The following is a 12,563-nucleotide window of genomic DNA, read 5'->3' on the forward strand; positions in this document are numbered from 1 at the left end:
TGAATGTCTGAAATCACCCTGACAGAATACTGTACTCACTGAATTCTAGAACAAGATGAAGAATACCAGCATGCTCTTGCAATATGGCACACTGGGGCTAGGGGATCAAATTTTATCTACATTATTATAAGGTGTTACCTCCCATGAGCATCGGGTTTCTGCACGCTTTATGGTTTCTCCTCAGATAGACAGTGCTAGTTTGATTGTTTTTAAGGGTTTTATGGCGCTTGCAACACATTTAGGTCATATCAGCGCCAGTAAAAAGGAAGAAAATGGGATAGTAGAAAGTTCTAGAATTACAATTTAAAAGCCCAAGAAAAAGTAAGACGCAGGGGAATTAGTTTAAATAGGGAACAGAAGTAGATTCCAAGAGCACACTATCAGTGTACTTAGCTTGAGATCACCTAAAAGTCTCATCCAGACACAAGCACAGGTCCCCATAAGAGGAAGACACTAAAATGTCTATAAAGCATATATATATGTAAAATAAAAAATAATAAAATACATAACAGAGATATGATTTACAGGGGAAAAAATATCATCTCCCAAAACTAACTATATATTTGAATGCTTCCCTCCTCCAGTCAGGGTATCTGGCCAGGGCCAGGACAAAACCAAATAATCTCATTCCAAGACAAAAGACAGAAAGCAATTTGGAAAACAGCTATAGGGGGATAGAGGATGCAGTAAGTACCTCCTGCCCACTATGAGAGATCGATCAGGAACCCCACCCAGCCAGGCAGTACTAGAATCCAGTGAGTATTGTATTGTTTTGAGTGCTGGCTGACACAAATGATGGCCATACATCTGGCCATTGCTCTCAATCACATCAGAATATCCTTTTACAGTCGATTTAAAAAAAATATTTTAAATGGCAAACTATAGATAGTATGCGCTTGGCTAAGAAGTTCACAACATTGCCATCCGGAAGTATAATGGACCAACACACAAAACTATGTGTAAGCATGAACATTTATAGTCTGTTTCATTCAGTTTAGTGAGAAGTACTCACAAACGTGATGGCAAAAACAATAACAACTGAGTGACGTCATCTTCGTTCTATCTATATCATTGTATTTTGTGGATAAGAATGTGCATCCTCCATGAGATGCAATAAAAAAAGTAAGAATCTAACTTATCCCATCAATAACACACTACTGTTATAATAAATCAAATACTTTGTTTACTCCAAAAGAAACTTGAATATCTAAATCTGGAAGCAAACGTTAATATGCATGAAATTGTGTGGTACTAGTTGCATGTATCAAATACGGGAGGGGATGAAGGGGTCGGGGGGAGAGGGGAAAATATAATGTATAAACAAAATTACACGTCTGAAGGGATAAAGTCAATAATAAATATTTACAAGTATTGACAACCCTACAAGAATCCTTTAGAAGCTATGAAAGCATCGAATTAATACGCATTTTCCACAGGAAAATTTATGAGGATGTTATGTATCAATAACAAAATGGCCTGTGAATAAACATATTATGTTTATTCAATAAGTGTAGATTTCACCCCACCCTAAAATTAACTGATTAAGTAGGAAAATTCTGTATTCACATCTGGATTGAACATTGTCAAGCATGATATAAAACTTGCCTTTAAAATTATCCGTTAAAGAAGACTTGTCATGTTGAAAACTGTATGCGTATTTTACATTTTTTTCAGGATTTAAAACCTGTTCTAATGACAGAATTCAGCAAAGACAAGAAATATATTTATTTTTAAAGAAAAGAAAAAATTGAATGTTGCCCTTTCTGTTAATCAAAACCCAAGTCGTCAACGAATATTACAAGCAATGCTTATTTCAAAATGGTATGCAAAAAAAAACATATAAATCAAAAGAAGAAAAAAAAGTTTGTAAACGTAATTTTCATCACTCAAGACTTCATTTTGTGAAGAAATGTGACCCATGTTATTTCTTTTGAACAAACGAAAGGCCTTATTCTTTACATACAAAAACAAAAACAAAACAAAAACTGCTGTCTCGTAATCATTTTTTAAAGAATATCTTATTAAAGCTGGCATAGTGCTTTAATCTCCACATTATGTATGCATTTGAAATAACAGAATGTAAAATTATTGTTTCCACTATGTTATCCTATCAGCATGGGTGCAAGCAACTGGACCTCAAAAAGCCTGCAAGTCTACTTATGACCAGACATATAATCTGAAAAAGCCTGCAAGATTCACGGACTTAAAAACACGCTGTGTTTTTGTCTGGGTCAACTTTCATTTCTTCTCTAATCAACTTCCGGTTCAAATTTAATAATATAACTATCACTTCCGGGTCACAGTAGCATCGTGATTCAAAAGTTTCGCGTAATCATATGGACGTACCCGACCCGATTGTTGGGACCTAAACCAAAAAAAATGAAAAAAAAAACAAACAAATAAACAAAATGAAAAATCATTCAAATTCAAATAGCAAAAAGCCGGCGACGTTTTTTTTCGGTAATCCAATCGGCCAGCAGGCCCGCTGTAGCCGGCACTCTTGCACCCTTGCCTATCAGTATAAATATCAGCTGAATCAAAAGTAAAACATTATAAGAATGGAAATGTAGGAAGAAATTTTGATATGGGGTTGCTGTCATCACGAGTGTGGCCTTTCCATCAACGGTGACTGTTTTACTCTGCACTCATGGCCAGTAATGAGTTGATCGTGGAATCTTTATTTCCGTTGTTTGCCTCCAATACCGATTTCACTACTTCCTCTTCCATATTGGGGAACATATCTTTCACCTGATAGGGAATAAATAAATAAAAATGAATCTAAATTAGTCAAAAATCAACTCTAGAAAGTATTGAAATGTAACTTGTGCAGCTATGTGGTCTAGTGATATGACACTCGCTTTCGGATCGGAAGGTCCTGGGTTCAAGCCTCGCGCTCGGCACATAGTTGAGTCCTTGGAAAAGACTCTTTACTAACATTCTCTCACCGTACTCAGGTGTAAAATGAGTACCTGGCCGTTAACAGCATTGTCTTTGTCAGAAAAATTATAATATCGCCAAATAGGCGTTATGTCCCGTCCTACATGTTAAATGTTGCTGTTGACCAGGGACCCCTTGTAAAGCGCTTTGAGCACATTTAGTGGATATTGCGCTGTATAAAGCTCAATTACATGGCTGGATTGGCTTGTACAGTTCTAAAAGTCCAATTTAATGTTAAACTGGTCAAAAATATAAATTGTTGGCATTAGTACCCTAAAATATGGTATCCATTCTCCTCAATAAATCATATAAACAACACAAGTCTGATATTTCTGGTTATAAATTCAATTTTCAACATCTAAACAACCCGACTTAATACCGTTTTGAGGCAAAGGGTCACAAATGAAGAATAGAAAGTGCCAGAAGACAATAGAGAATAAAAGCTTTGAGGCAATGAAGATTCAAGCCCTAGACCCGACCGGACCATTACGACAACTATGCCTGGCAACCCCATAATAGTCGAGTTGTGGGTTCCAATTTTAATCTCTATTGTCTTCTGGAACATTTCGTCGACTCACTTCGTGTAATACAGAAAATCATGCAAATTTTCAACAAATTTCAAATAAATCGAACACGCAGGACAAAAACTGTACACACCTGCTTGAGATCGTCCTCAGTGAATAGGGGCCCTGCAGGCATCTGAGGCTGTTGTTGCATTGGGTACTGCACGGGTGGGATAACTGCACCTTTGGATACAGATTTAGTTTTTAAATTATATTACAGTGTTGTGAATGAAACTTATTGTATTCAAGTATCGTAACTTGTATCGTCCATCTGATGTAGTGTCGTTCACAACTAGAGTCTGTTCTAGTTACTAGCTTGTTGAGATTCATTCTGTATCCAACCGTCATCCTGTACACATGTATCTTATGTTATGTTGTTTAATAAATGTTCTTTACTGTAACAAGTTGGTTTGCTGATTCTTGGAACAAAACTTCTTATTAATAAATGATCTAAGAACACAACATACAGCAGTAACAGAAAAAATGCAAGATGATGTATGTAGTTGGCCTGCTTCAATAGATTTAGATTACAAGATGTAAATGGACCATTATTTTCTCTACATAACCTTTTCATAAAAAATCATCATAACAAGACTGTGTCCATGACAGGAAAAGAGAAAAGAAATTTATTGCATTGTCACCCGAAATAAAGAGGAATTGATGATTTTCAGTGGTACACGTTAAAAGTTGTGCTGTGATCATCTTGTAATAAAAATCTATAGCTTCTTCAAAAAGTCATTAACGATGTGTAATGAGCCATCATTAAAGGGCCAGTTCTTCAGTGCTGATGGTGACAAAAAGTGAAAAAGTAGGAAAATGTTGAACGGTTGCCTTTAAGCCCCATTTCTACTGCACTAAACCCCACTTTTAGAGCTATTCAGATGATAAGACTATCATTGATACTCTAGCTAACTTCTGGAGAGTGGGAAACTGCACCTGTGTGTTCCACCACACATCAACTCTCTCATTGCTAGCACATTGTTTCGAGAAAATGTAATTTAAAAAAAGAGGAAATTCCACCTCTGGACTCCAAAATCGCGGAATTCCGCAGATCCGAGGAAAACCATCAGCACTGGTTCTTACTGCATTTTCAATTGATTTTAGTTGGCTAAAAGTAGATAAAAGTCTTCTTCAATTATAAACAAAAAATCTATAAATAAATATATTAAGTTGCTTTGTATTATGCATGAATCTGTTATTCAACACCGAACATCCTCATTTAGTAATACATCTCTTTAAACAAACACCATTCCAGTCACCACATCAATGTCACTATCGTGCTTCGCTATTCTCTCATCAATTCAAAAGTGTATTTGATGAGACCACATGCAAAACCAGAAATATCGAAACTGAAAAAGTATTTTGCGATAGACGAGCATCCTATCCAAAGGGTAGCGAGCAATTGCTATTGTCCATTTCATGCTAGCTATAAAAGCTGGGATAAACTCCAGCTCCATGGGCTTAATGGCTCTGAAAGACAACTTACAGCAGATTTTAAAGACAGTTTCATAATAACGTACCTGGCACTGGGTAATACGTAGGCATCATCACAGGAACTGTTGGAGGGAAGGTATACATGTGGCTTGCAACAGGAGCAGTCTAAAATTTTTAAAAATACAAGAGGATGATGGGTTTTTAGTCATTAAAATCAGACTGTTGAAAAAAACAAAATAGAAATCATATAGACTTCTCAAGCCTCAGTCTCCAACATGTCACCACAGCCAACCAAACAAACATTATTATATTTTAAATCCGAATTTTGAGATATATATATACGTGTGTGTTTGTGTGTGTGTGAGTAATATATTTATGTACAGTGTGTATATGGATGTGTGTGTGTGTGAGTGTGTGTGTATGCAATTGGATGCGTGTGAGCTTTTGTTCGTAAGTCCGAATCTGCAGTGTGTAATGTTTTTTTACGGATGGTCAATGTGAAGTGCTTCGAAGCTTCGGCATAAGCACTATAGAAATGTACATTTATTATTATTATTATTATAAAAATCTGTATTACTCTAAAATCATGAATACTAACCTTATTTCATATAAATTGTTAATCTATAAATTGTTAATCTAAAATATTATATATTAGAATAAATGTAGCGTTGTTCAACTGAGTAAAAAAAATAATTTCCACATAGATTTTAAGTTAAAAATAAAAAGGATAAAGAAAATAGTACAATGATCCATTTCTAATCCTTACTGCAAGTGAAAGAACAATCTTGATGCACCCTTCCTTATCTTCACCGAGTCTTCCAGTCAAGAGATGCCATTCGTCCGATGTCTCCCCCTTTAAGACGTGTTCAGGAATCTTGATGTGTGACCAGGCAATTCGGTCATCCATTGTAAACGATCTCTGGATGAAATCAAAACAAAAAATGCAATACATTATTATCGGAGATTATGAAGAACAGAGAGAAGGGATTAGATACGGGTTGGGAATATAAATTACTGCACGACAGAGCAAATAGAAAAATACAGGAAGAAAATTATCAAATGTACTTTAGAAAAGCCAGTTTTAAGTTGCTTTTGTAAGAAGGCAACAATTCAAGTTCCCTTGTTAAACCTGAACAAGCGCTGTTTATTACATAGATTTAGATATATTTTAAAACAGGAAAATTAAATTTATGAAAGCCTAATGATTTCCAATATACTCTTACACACACAGTAAAAAAATATTTTTTTTGTTTGTTTTTTAAAATTCTTTTCATCTCTTTTCCTTTTTAAAAAAAAATTTGAATTAAGATTAAAAATTAAGAAAAAAAAGAAAAATTTACTTTTTGCTGTTGCCTTATAATTTAAGTTATATCAATCGAATTCATTAGGTTACAATGTTTTGGTATTATCAATCATGTTATTTGGCATTTGGTAATTGGGTATTTGAGCTTGTTGTTGCATACTCCATAGTATCCAAACCTTTTTGTCATTAAAATAATATTATACTTTGACTTAACTCACTCAACCCTAACACCGACTATAACCGTAGTATACCCGGGGTTACTTTTACCCCATGCCTATTTATTACATTTTTATGAGACACATTATTACATGTGTAGTATCAAAGCTAATGTTTTTAGTTTTTACATGTTAGTGGTGGTTGAATAAAACCATCCATGTACATGCTCATTTTTAATATATTTTTTCCAATTTTGAAAAGTCACAAAAATCTTTAGGATTGTGTGAGTTAAATATTGATCAAATGAATTTAATTACAATGAACCGAGAATTATAAGGCAACAGTAGAAATTAAATCTTTATATGTTCTTAATTGTTAAAATATTCTGGGAGGTTTGACAACAGGCAAATAACGAACTAGGCATGCAATAGTACGAATAAATACAATATGACGTGTAGCACATTAACTCACTCAACCCTAACACCGACTACATCCGTAATCTATTCGGGTTACTTTTACCCCATTCCTATTTATTACATCTTTCTGAGACAAATTATAGGCAGGTATCAACGCTAATGTTTTTAGTTTTTGCTTGTTAATGATAGTTGAATAAAACCATCCATGTACGTGCTCATTTTTAATACATTTTTTTCCAATTTTGAAAAGTAGCAAAAACGTCTAGGATTGAGTGAGTTAAATATTGTTAAATGAATCTAATTACAATGAACCGAGAATTATAAGGCAACAGTAGAAATTAAATCTTTATATGTTCTTAATTGTTAAAATATTCTGGGAGGTTTGACAACAGGCAAATAACGAACTAGGCATGCAATAGTACGAATAAATACAATATGACGTGTAGCACATTAATAATAGATATAAAACATTTCTTGTTACCTCGTCAAATATCTCCACGTACATGGAATCGACACCAATTGGAAGATACCTGTGTATCAGGGGCATAAAATATGACGCATTAGATCAAAAGAGTTAAACAATGGGATTTATTGTTAAAAAGTAGTTTTATCACAAATAGTATTAAATCTTGAAACTGATTACAGCAGAACCACTTTCATTGCATTAGATCAAATGATTTAAGCCAATGGAATTTATTGTTAAAAAGTAGCTTTATTACAAATAGTATTAAATCTTGAAACTGAATACCATTTTCATTCATGACACTCGCTTTCGGATCGGAAGGTCCTGGGTTTAAGCCTCGCACTCGGCGCATAGTTGAGTCCTTGGAAAATGCTCTTTACTCACATTCTCTCACTGTACTCAGGTGTGAAATGAGTACCTGGCCTTTAACAGCGTTGTCTTTGTCCAAAAATTTGTAATATCGCCTAACAGGCGTCATGTCCCGTCCTACATGTTAAATGTTGCTGTTGACCAGGGACCCCTTGTAAAGCACTATGAGCACATTTAGTGGATATTGCGCTATATAAGCTCATTTTAATTTTACTGTTTTCATTAAGAGATCATTTATAGTTCATCTTATGAGTAAAAATAAAGCATTACGTGGTGACAGTTTTGTTCCAGGAGGGATTTTTAGCTCCATTGTAGGCTGTAGGTGTCTCAAACACGGTGTGACCGACACCAATGCGACAGTATGGATCCATCTTAGTCAAGCCATAGTTCTTATTTAGCTTTGCCTGAAAAGAAAAAAACAAAACAAAAAAACATGGATAATAATAATAATAAAATAATAATAATAATAATAATAATAATAATAATAATAATAATAATAATAATAAATCTTTATTGTCCTCAAAAAAGTGGCAATTTGTCATTTGGTTACACATTTATATCAATACAATATTGACATAGACACACTCACACAGATGCACACTTGTAACATAGTAGTCATCGAAAAAAAAAAAAAAATCATATTGTTATAGAGAAATATGTCCAAAATATATTGAATTAACAATTTTATAAAAACAAAGAAAGGGAAGCAAGAACTTGTGATCTTCTGACTGATTAAAACATAGCCTGTATCAAATAAATGTGCATAGCTTAGTTTAACAAATGCGCAAAATAATTTTGAATATTTTTGTACATTGCACTTAAAGGTAAATATTGTAACAGTTATATAGTTATAGGATGCAAAATAAAAAGGATTATTTATATAACAAAATGGTGGTCTTTACCTCATTTATTTTTTTATTTTTAATAGACTGATACTGAGGATAAAGACAACAGACCACTCAACTTGCTGGTGATATCTATATATATACATGATATCATTTTTTAAAAATTTCAACATCATTACTAGTGCTTATATGACAGATTGCTTGAAAATCTTTTTGTGTTTACAAAATCTATATCAAGTGGAAATAGGAACGAGTAAAATAATTCTTCACACCAAAATGGTCAAAAATTCCATTAGGAAGAGAGAGATCATATACTGAAAGATTGATGACACTGTGATAGGGATGGCGGATGTGATAATGTTGTGATTGTGAACACCACAAGTATCATGAAGAAGTTGTGAGATGGACAGGCAGGTAAAATGAAGCCATACCAGTCTGATCCTGGGTTACTTACTTACTTACTTACTTATCCGAACCAGCAACCACCTGAGCTCTAGCCCTTCAGTCTTGTGCCATGACGTAGAAGTTAGACGTCTTTTGTAGTTGTTCCAGGTGACTATAAAGTGTGTTACTGATGCTGGTGGGAGGAATGTGTATCTCAGGTCGATCCTGGGTTAAATTCCCATCCCCATCCACCCAAATTTTTACTGAACTCTATTGTCTTCTGGTATCTATATCTACTCTCTTCACATCTTGTACTAATGATGAGATCCTGCAGCGGTGAAGGTGATTGAAATTTATAGCTTTTTTTTATTACAAAGAGTCAGCAAGTCCACAACAATAATAAAAATTTTAGAAGATTCTACTGCTCAATCCTGCTCCTGTTCTAAGAGATAATTATCTCGTGAAAATACTGGGTAGCTGCAAATAGACTACGGTAAAACATACAAGAACAGCTGCCAACATGCACAAATGGGGGCTCCAAGAATCACCACCATGCCCAAAGTGCAACCAAGCACAACAAGATGCAAACCACCTCGTACTAGATTGCCAAGAGACAAAACTGGAAGGGGGATTTGAAACCATCAAAAATGCGATGATGACTTCCGAACCTGGATTGATACCTTGAACATAGAAGTGTAGCCGAACCATACTGCTACTAGTGATAATGTGTGGACAAAATAGTTGATACATGTAGTATAATCACTTCTTCGACAAATACTCAGGTTGAAATGGTTTGACAAAGTGCCAAATGCTGACCTTTGGACAAGAACAAATGAATGTCCAGGTCAGATGCAGAAAGTGGCAATGGGTTGGCCATATCCTGCGGAAAGAGCCCTATAATATAACCAAGCAGGCTCTCGAATGGAACCTGCAGGGCAAGAGGAAGTCGTCCATAACAGAACGTGGAGGAGAAGCCTTCATCAAGATTTGAGCGTCTCCAATCTTACCTTGAGTAAGACAAGGGTCTATGTCAAGGACAGAAGAAGATGGAAGAGTGCTGTTGAAGCCCTATGCTCCGCCAGGAGCCAAGAGGCATAAGTCAAAGTCAAGTAAGTCAAGTATAATCCCTGAGCTCACCTGTACCACAGATATGCTAAGCCTTCCGACAATGTTGGATGCCACATTGACTCCAGCTTGTTGCTGTGCTTGCAAAATATGAGCAATGCGCTCGTCTTCCTGCAGCTGAGTTCTTGGTGCATCGCCTGTACGTAGAAAATCACCTGGAAGATCTCCGAGCATAACCTGCAAATAAAAAAAATATATATATAAATGCGACCAACTTTGGTAAACACCATCAGAAAAAGACAGTTAAAATTCCTCTGACATATTTACAGAAAAATAGTATTGAAAAGATTGTACTTACGGGTAAAGTTGCTGGGAAGAAAGGAAGAGGGAGACAGAGGATAGATTACATTGACAATCTGAACAGATGGATTGGTGAAGGAGGAACAGGAATCGAGCTATTGAGAAGATCTGAGGACAGATATGGTTGGAGGGACATGATCGCCAATGTCTGCAACAGGCCTGGCACTTGATGATGATGATATATCAATTATTACATTTGTCTTGTCTCATGATTAGCTTTACATTACATTACAAACCAGACCATTTTATCACCCAGTGTCAGGTTTGTTGCAAGGGCATCCTCTCTACCTTCTGGAAAAGACGGTAATAATTCTTGTTGCTAGTCCTAGGGAAGGAAAAACTGAAACTTTCAAAATCTCAATTCTCAGTCACACAAAATGTTACAATCATCCCTCTTTCCTTCTCAAACCACACTCTCATTAAACTTCAAGCCATTCGACAACACCACCATTTTGAAAAGAAAATATAGTGCTGTATTCAGTGAGGGGACAAAATGAATTTTCAGAGACGGGAGAGCGCTTCTACTACTGCGAATAGAGATTTTACTTTGAAAATCACTATTCGTAGTACTACTGTGAATAAGCACTTCGAAAAGTGTATAGTCCCTCGAAAATGGACCCGTGACCAATTTGATTTTGAATGTTTTGAGTTCATAAATTGAAATATCCTGAACGGAAAATTTGGTTTTCTTCATGTCTCATGAGTATCTTCAATTGAGCCAAGTTTGAAGAAAATTAAAAGGGGTGTGATTCCCAATTTTCGAAAATTTGAGCAACTTGTTGACATGGAATGGCCCAGTAGTTGTTGAAACTTGCGTATTGGTGACACTCCCACTAAAATCATACCTAAGGTTGATGAGTTGATTCCAATTTCGCTCCGAGCCGAAGTAAAGTACAAAACCCCATTTTAAAATTGTGTAGGAGTAGGTAGGATTGTACAATTCTATCACTCTCTATACTCTCTTAGTCCAGCCAAATATTAATACTAATATGAAATATAATTTTATTTATATGAAGGCATCCAGATTTTCCTGAAATGACTGCCTCCTTTTGTCTTTGTAATGGGTGGGCTGGAGCCGAGCTTTAAATTGAAAATGAAAGTGTCAATTTCCAATGAGAAAGAGTATCAGTATCGTATGAAAATGAATCTCTGGCTCTGGTCCCAGTCCCACTTTTTTATGTGAAGGCTATTTTCTGAGCTCACCTAAGGCTTCAGATTATTTTCGCTATTTTTTATTTTATTTTATTTTATTTTTCATTCGAATTCAGTGTCACATCTCTCGATGCTTTTACTTTTGTTGTTGTCAATTTGTCGTATTGTTTTCCAAGAATTTTCTTTTCACTTTTGTGTGGCTGAGAGTTGAGATTTTGAACGTTTCAATTTTCCTTCACGTCTGAAACTTGACTAGATCGTGTTTTGTTTTGTTTTTTTGTTACGCCAATCAAATCCATGAAAATTTCCCCACCTCTCTGACTCGATAATTCGTTCACATCTTGAAATCTTATCAGTCAGAATCAGAACTTATCCGTTCCCAATGACTCATCATCAACGAGCTCCTTTAACTCTTAATATTGGCTATATCATATCTAATAGCTTAAGTTTAAAATCAAATCCTGTCACGAGTTGTAACTGAAAATAATTCCTAGATTTGAAAACACTAACCTGGTTTCTCCGCTCAGCAGCTGTTGCTGTAGGTCTTGAAGAATCCGAACCCGAAACTCCGTTGGTTGACGCCATGATTGTTGACTATTATTGATTCCGTGTTTTCACAGTGGGCCTACACAATATTATTTTCCGCACAAGAGATTTCGTCCTATTTCGACAAATTCGTCCTATGGCCTTTTTCGCCACACATTTTTTTTTTTTTTTAATAAAGAAGAGAGAGATAATAGTTCAATAGTTCTTAAGATGACCGGTTTTGAATCCGGGTAGAGCTGGTTTATTTCTATCTACTGTCCAATCAGCAGTTATTCGACTGGGTTAGAAAAAAACAAACAAAACTCAGCAGTTATTGGACCTATTGATTTGTTATTATATCTAGCGGGAAATATGTTGCTAGCTTCAAACTAGCTTCAATTCTACCATGAAGCGTGGTAGACAACCTTCAGAACCATAAAACCCATGGAATTGGAGTTTATCCGGGGTTTTTTAAAGCGTTGAACGGACAACAGCATGCTTGCTACTCTTTGGATAGGACGCTAGTCTATTGCAAACTACTTCCCGGCATATCTAACGAATCCAGCTACCAAGTCGCTGTTGTGTGGTTAG

The 12,563-nt window shown here is 35.5% G+C and overlaps 1 protein-coding gene across 1 annotated transcript in view; it reads right to left on the reverse strand.

The window, feature by feature from the left end:
- LOC144967053 (toll-interacting protein-like) overlaps nt 1-12,082 on the reverse strand; it is a 12,140-nt gene extending 58 nt beyond the window's left edge. Inside the window, exons 1-8 of the mRNA XM_078903837.1 lie at nt 11,958-12,082; nt 10,008-10,172; nt 7,912-8,045; nt 7,291-7,339; nt 5,701-5,853; nt 5,021-5,099; nt 3,595-3,683; nt 1-2,748 (exon numbers count right to left, since the gene is read on the reverse strand). The exon at nt 1-2,748 is cut by the window's left edge and continues 58 nt beyond it. Of these exons, the coding sequence (XP_078759963.1) occupies nt 2,635-2,748; nt 3,595-3,683; nt 5,021-5,099; nt 5,701-5,853; nt 7,291-7,339; nt 7,912-8,045; nt 10,008-10,172; nt 11,958-12,032 (858 nt within the window). The 5' untranslated portion in view covers nt 12,033-12,082 and the 3' untranslated portion in view covers nt 1-2,634. The remainder of the gene's footprint in view (nt 2,749-3,594; nt 3,684-5,020; nt 5,100-5,700; nt 5,854-7,290; nt 7,340-7,911; nt 8,046-10,007; nt 10,173-11,957) is intronic.
- Between the last annotated feature and the right edge of the window lie 481 nt (nt 12,083-12,563).

Source organism: Berghia stephanieae, chromosome 3 (assembly GCF_034508935.2).
Source record: "Berghia stephanieae isolate SIO BIC M18660-M18661 chromosome 3, UCSD_Bste_1.3, whole genome shotgun sequence".
Taxonomy (NCBI): domain Eukaryota; kingdom Metazoa; phylum Mollusca; class Gastropoda; order Nudibranchia; family Aeolidiidae; genus Berghia; species Berghia stephanieae.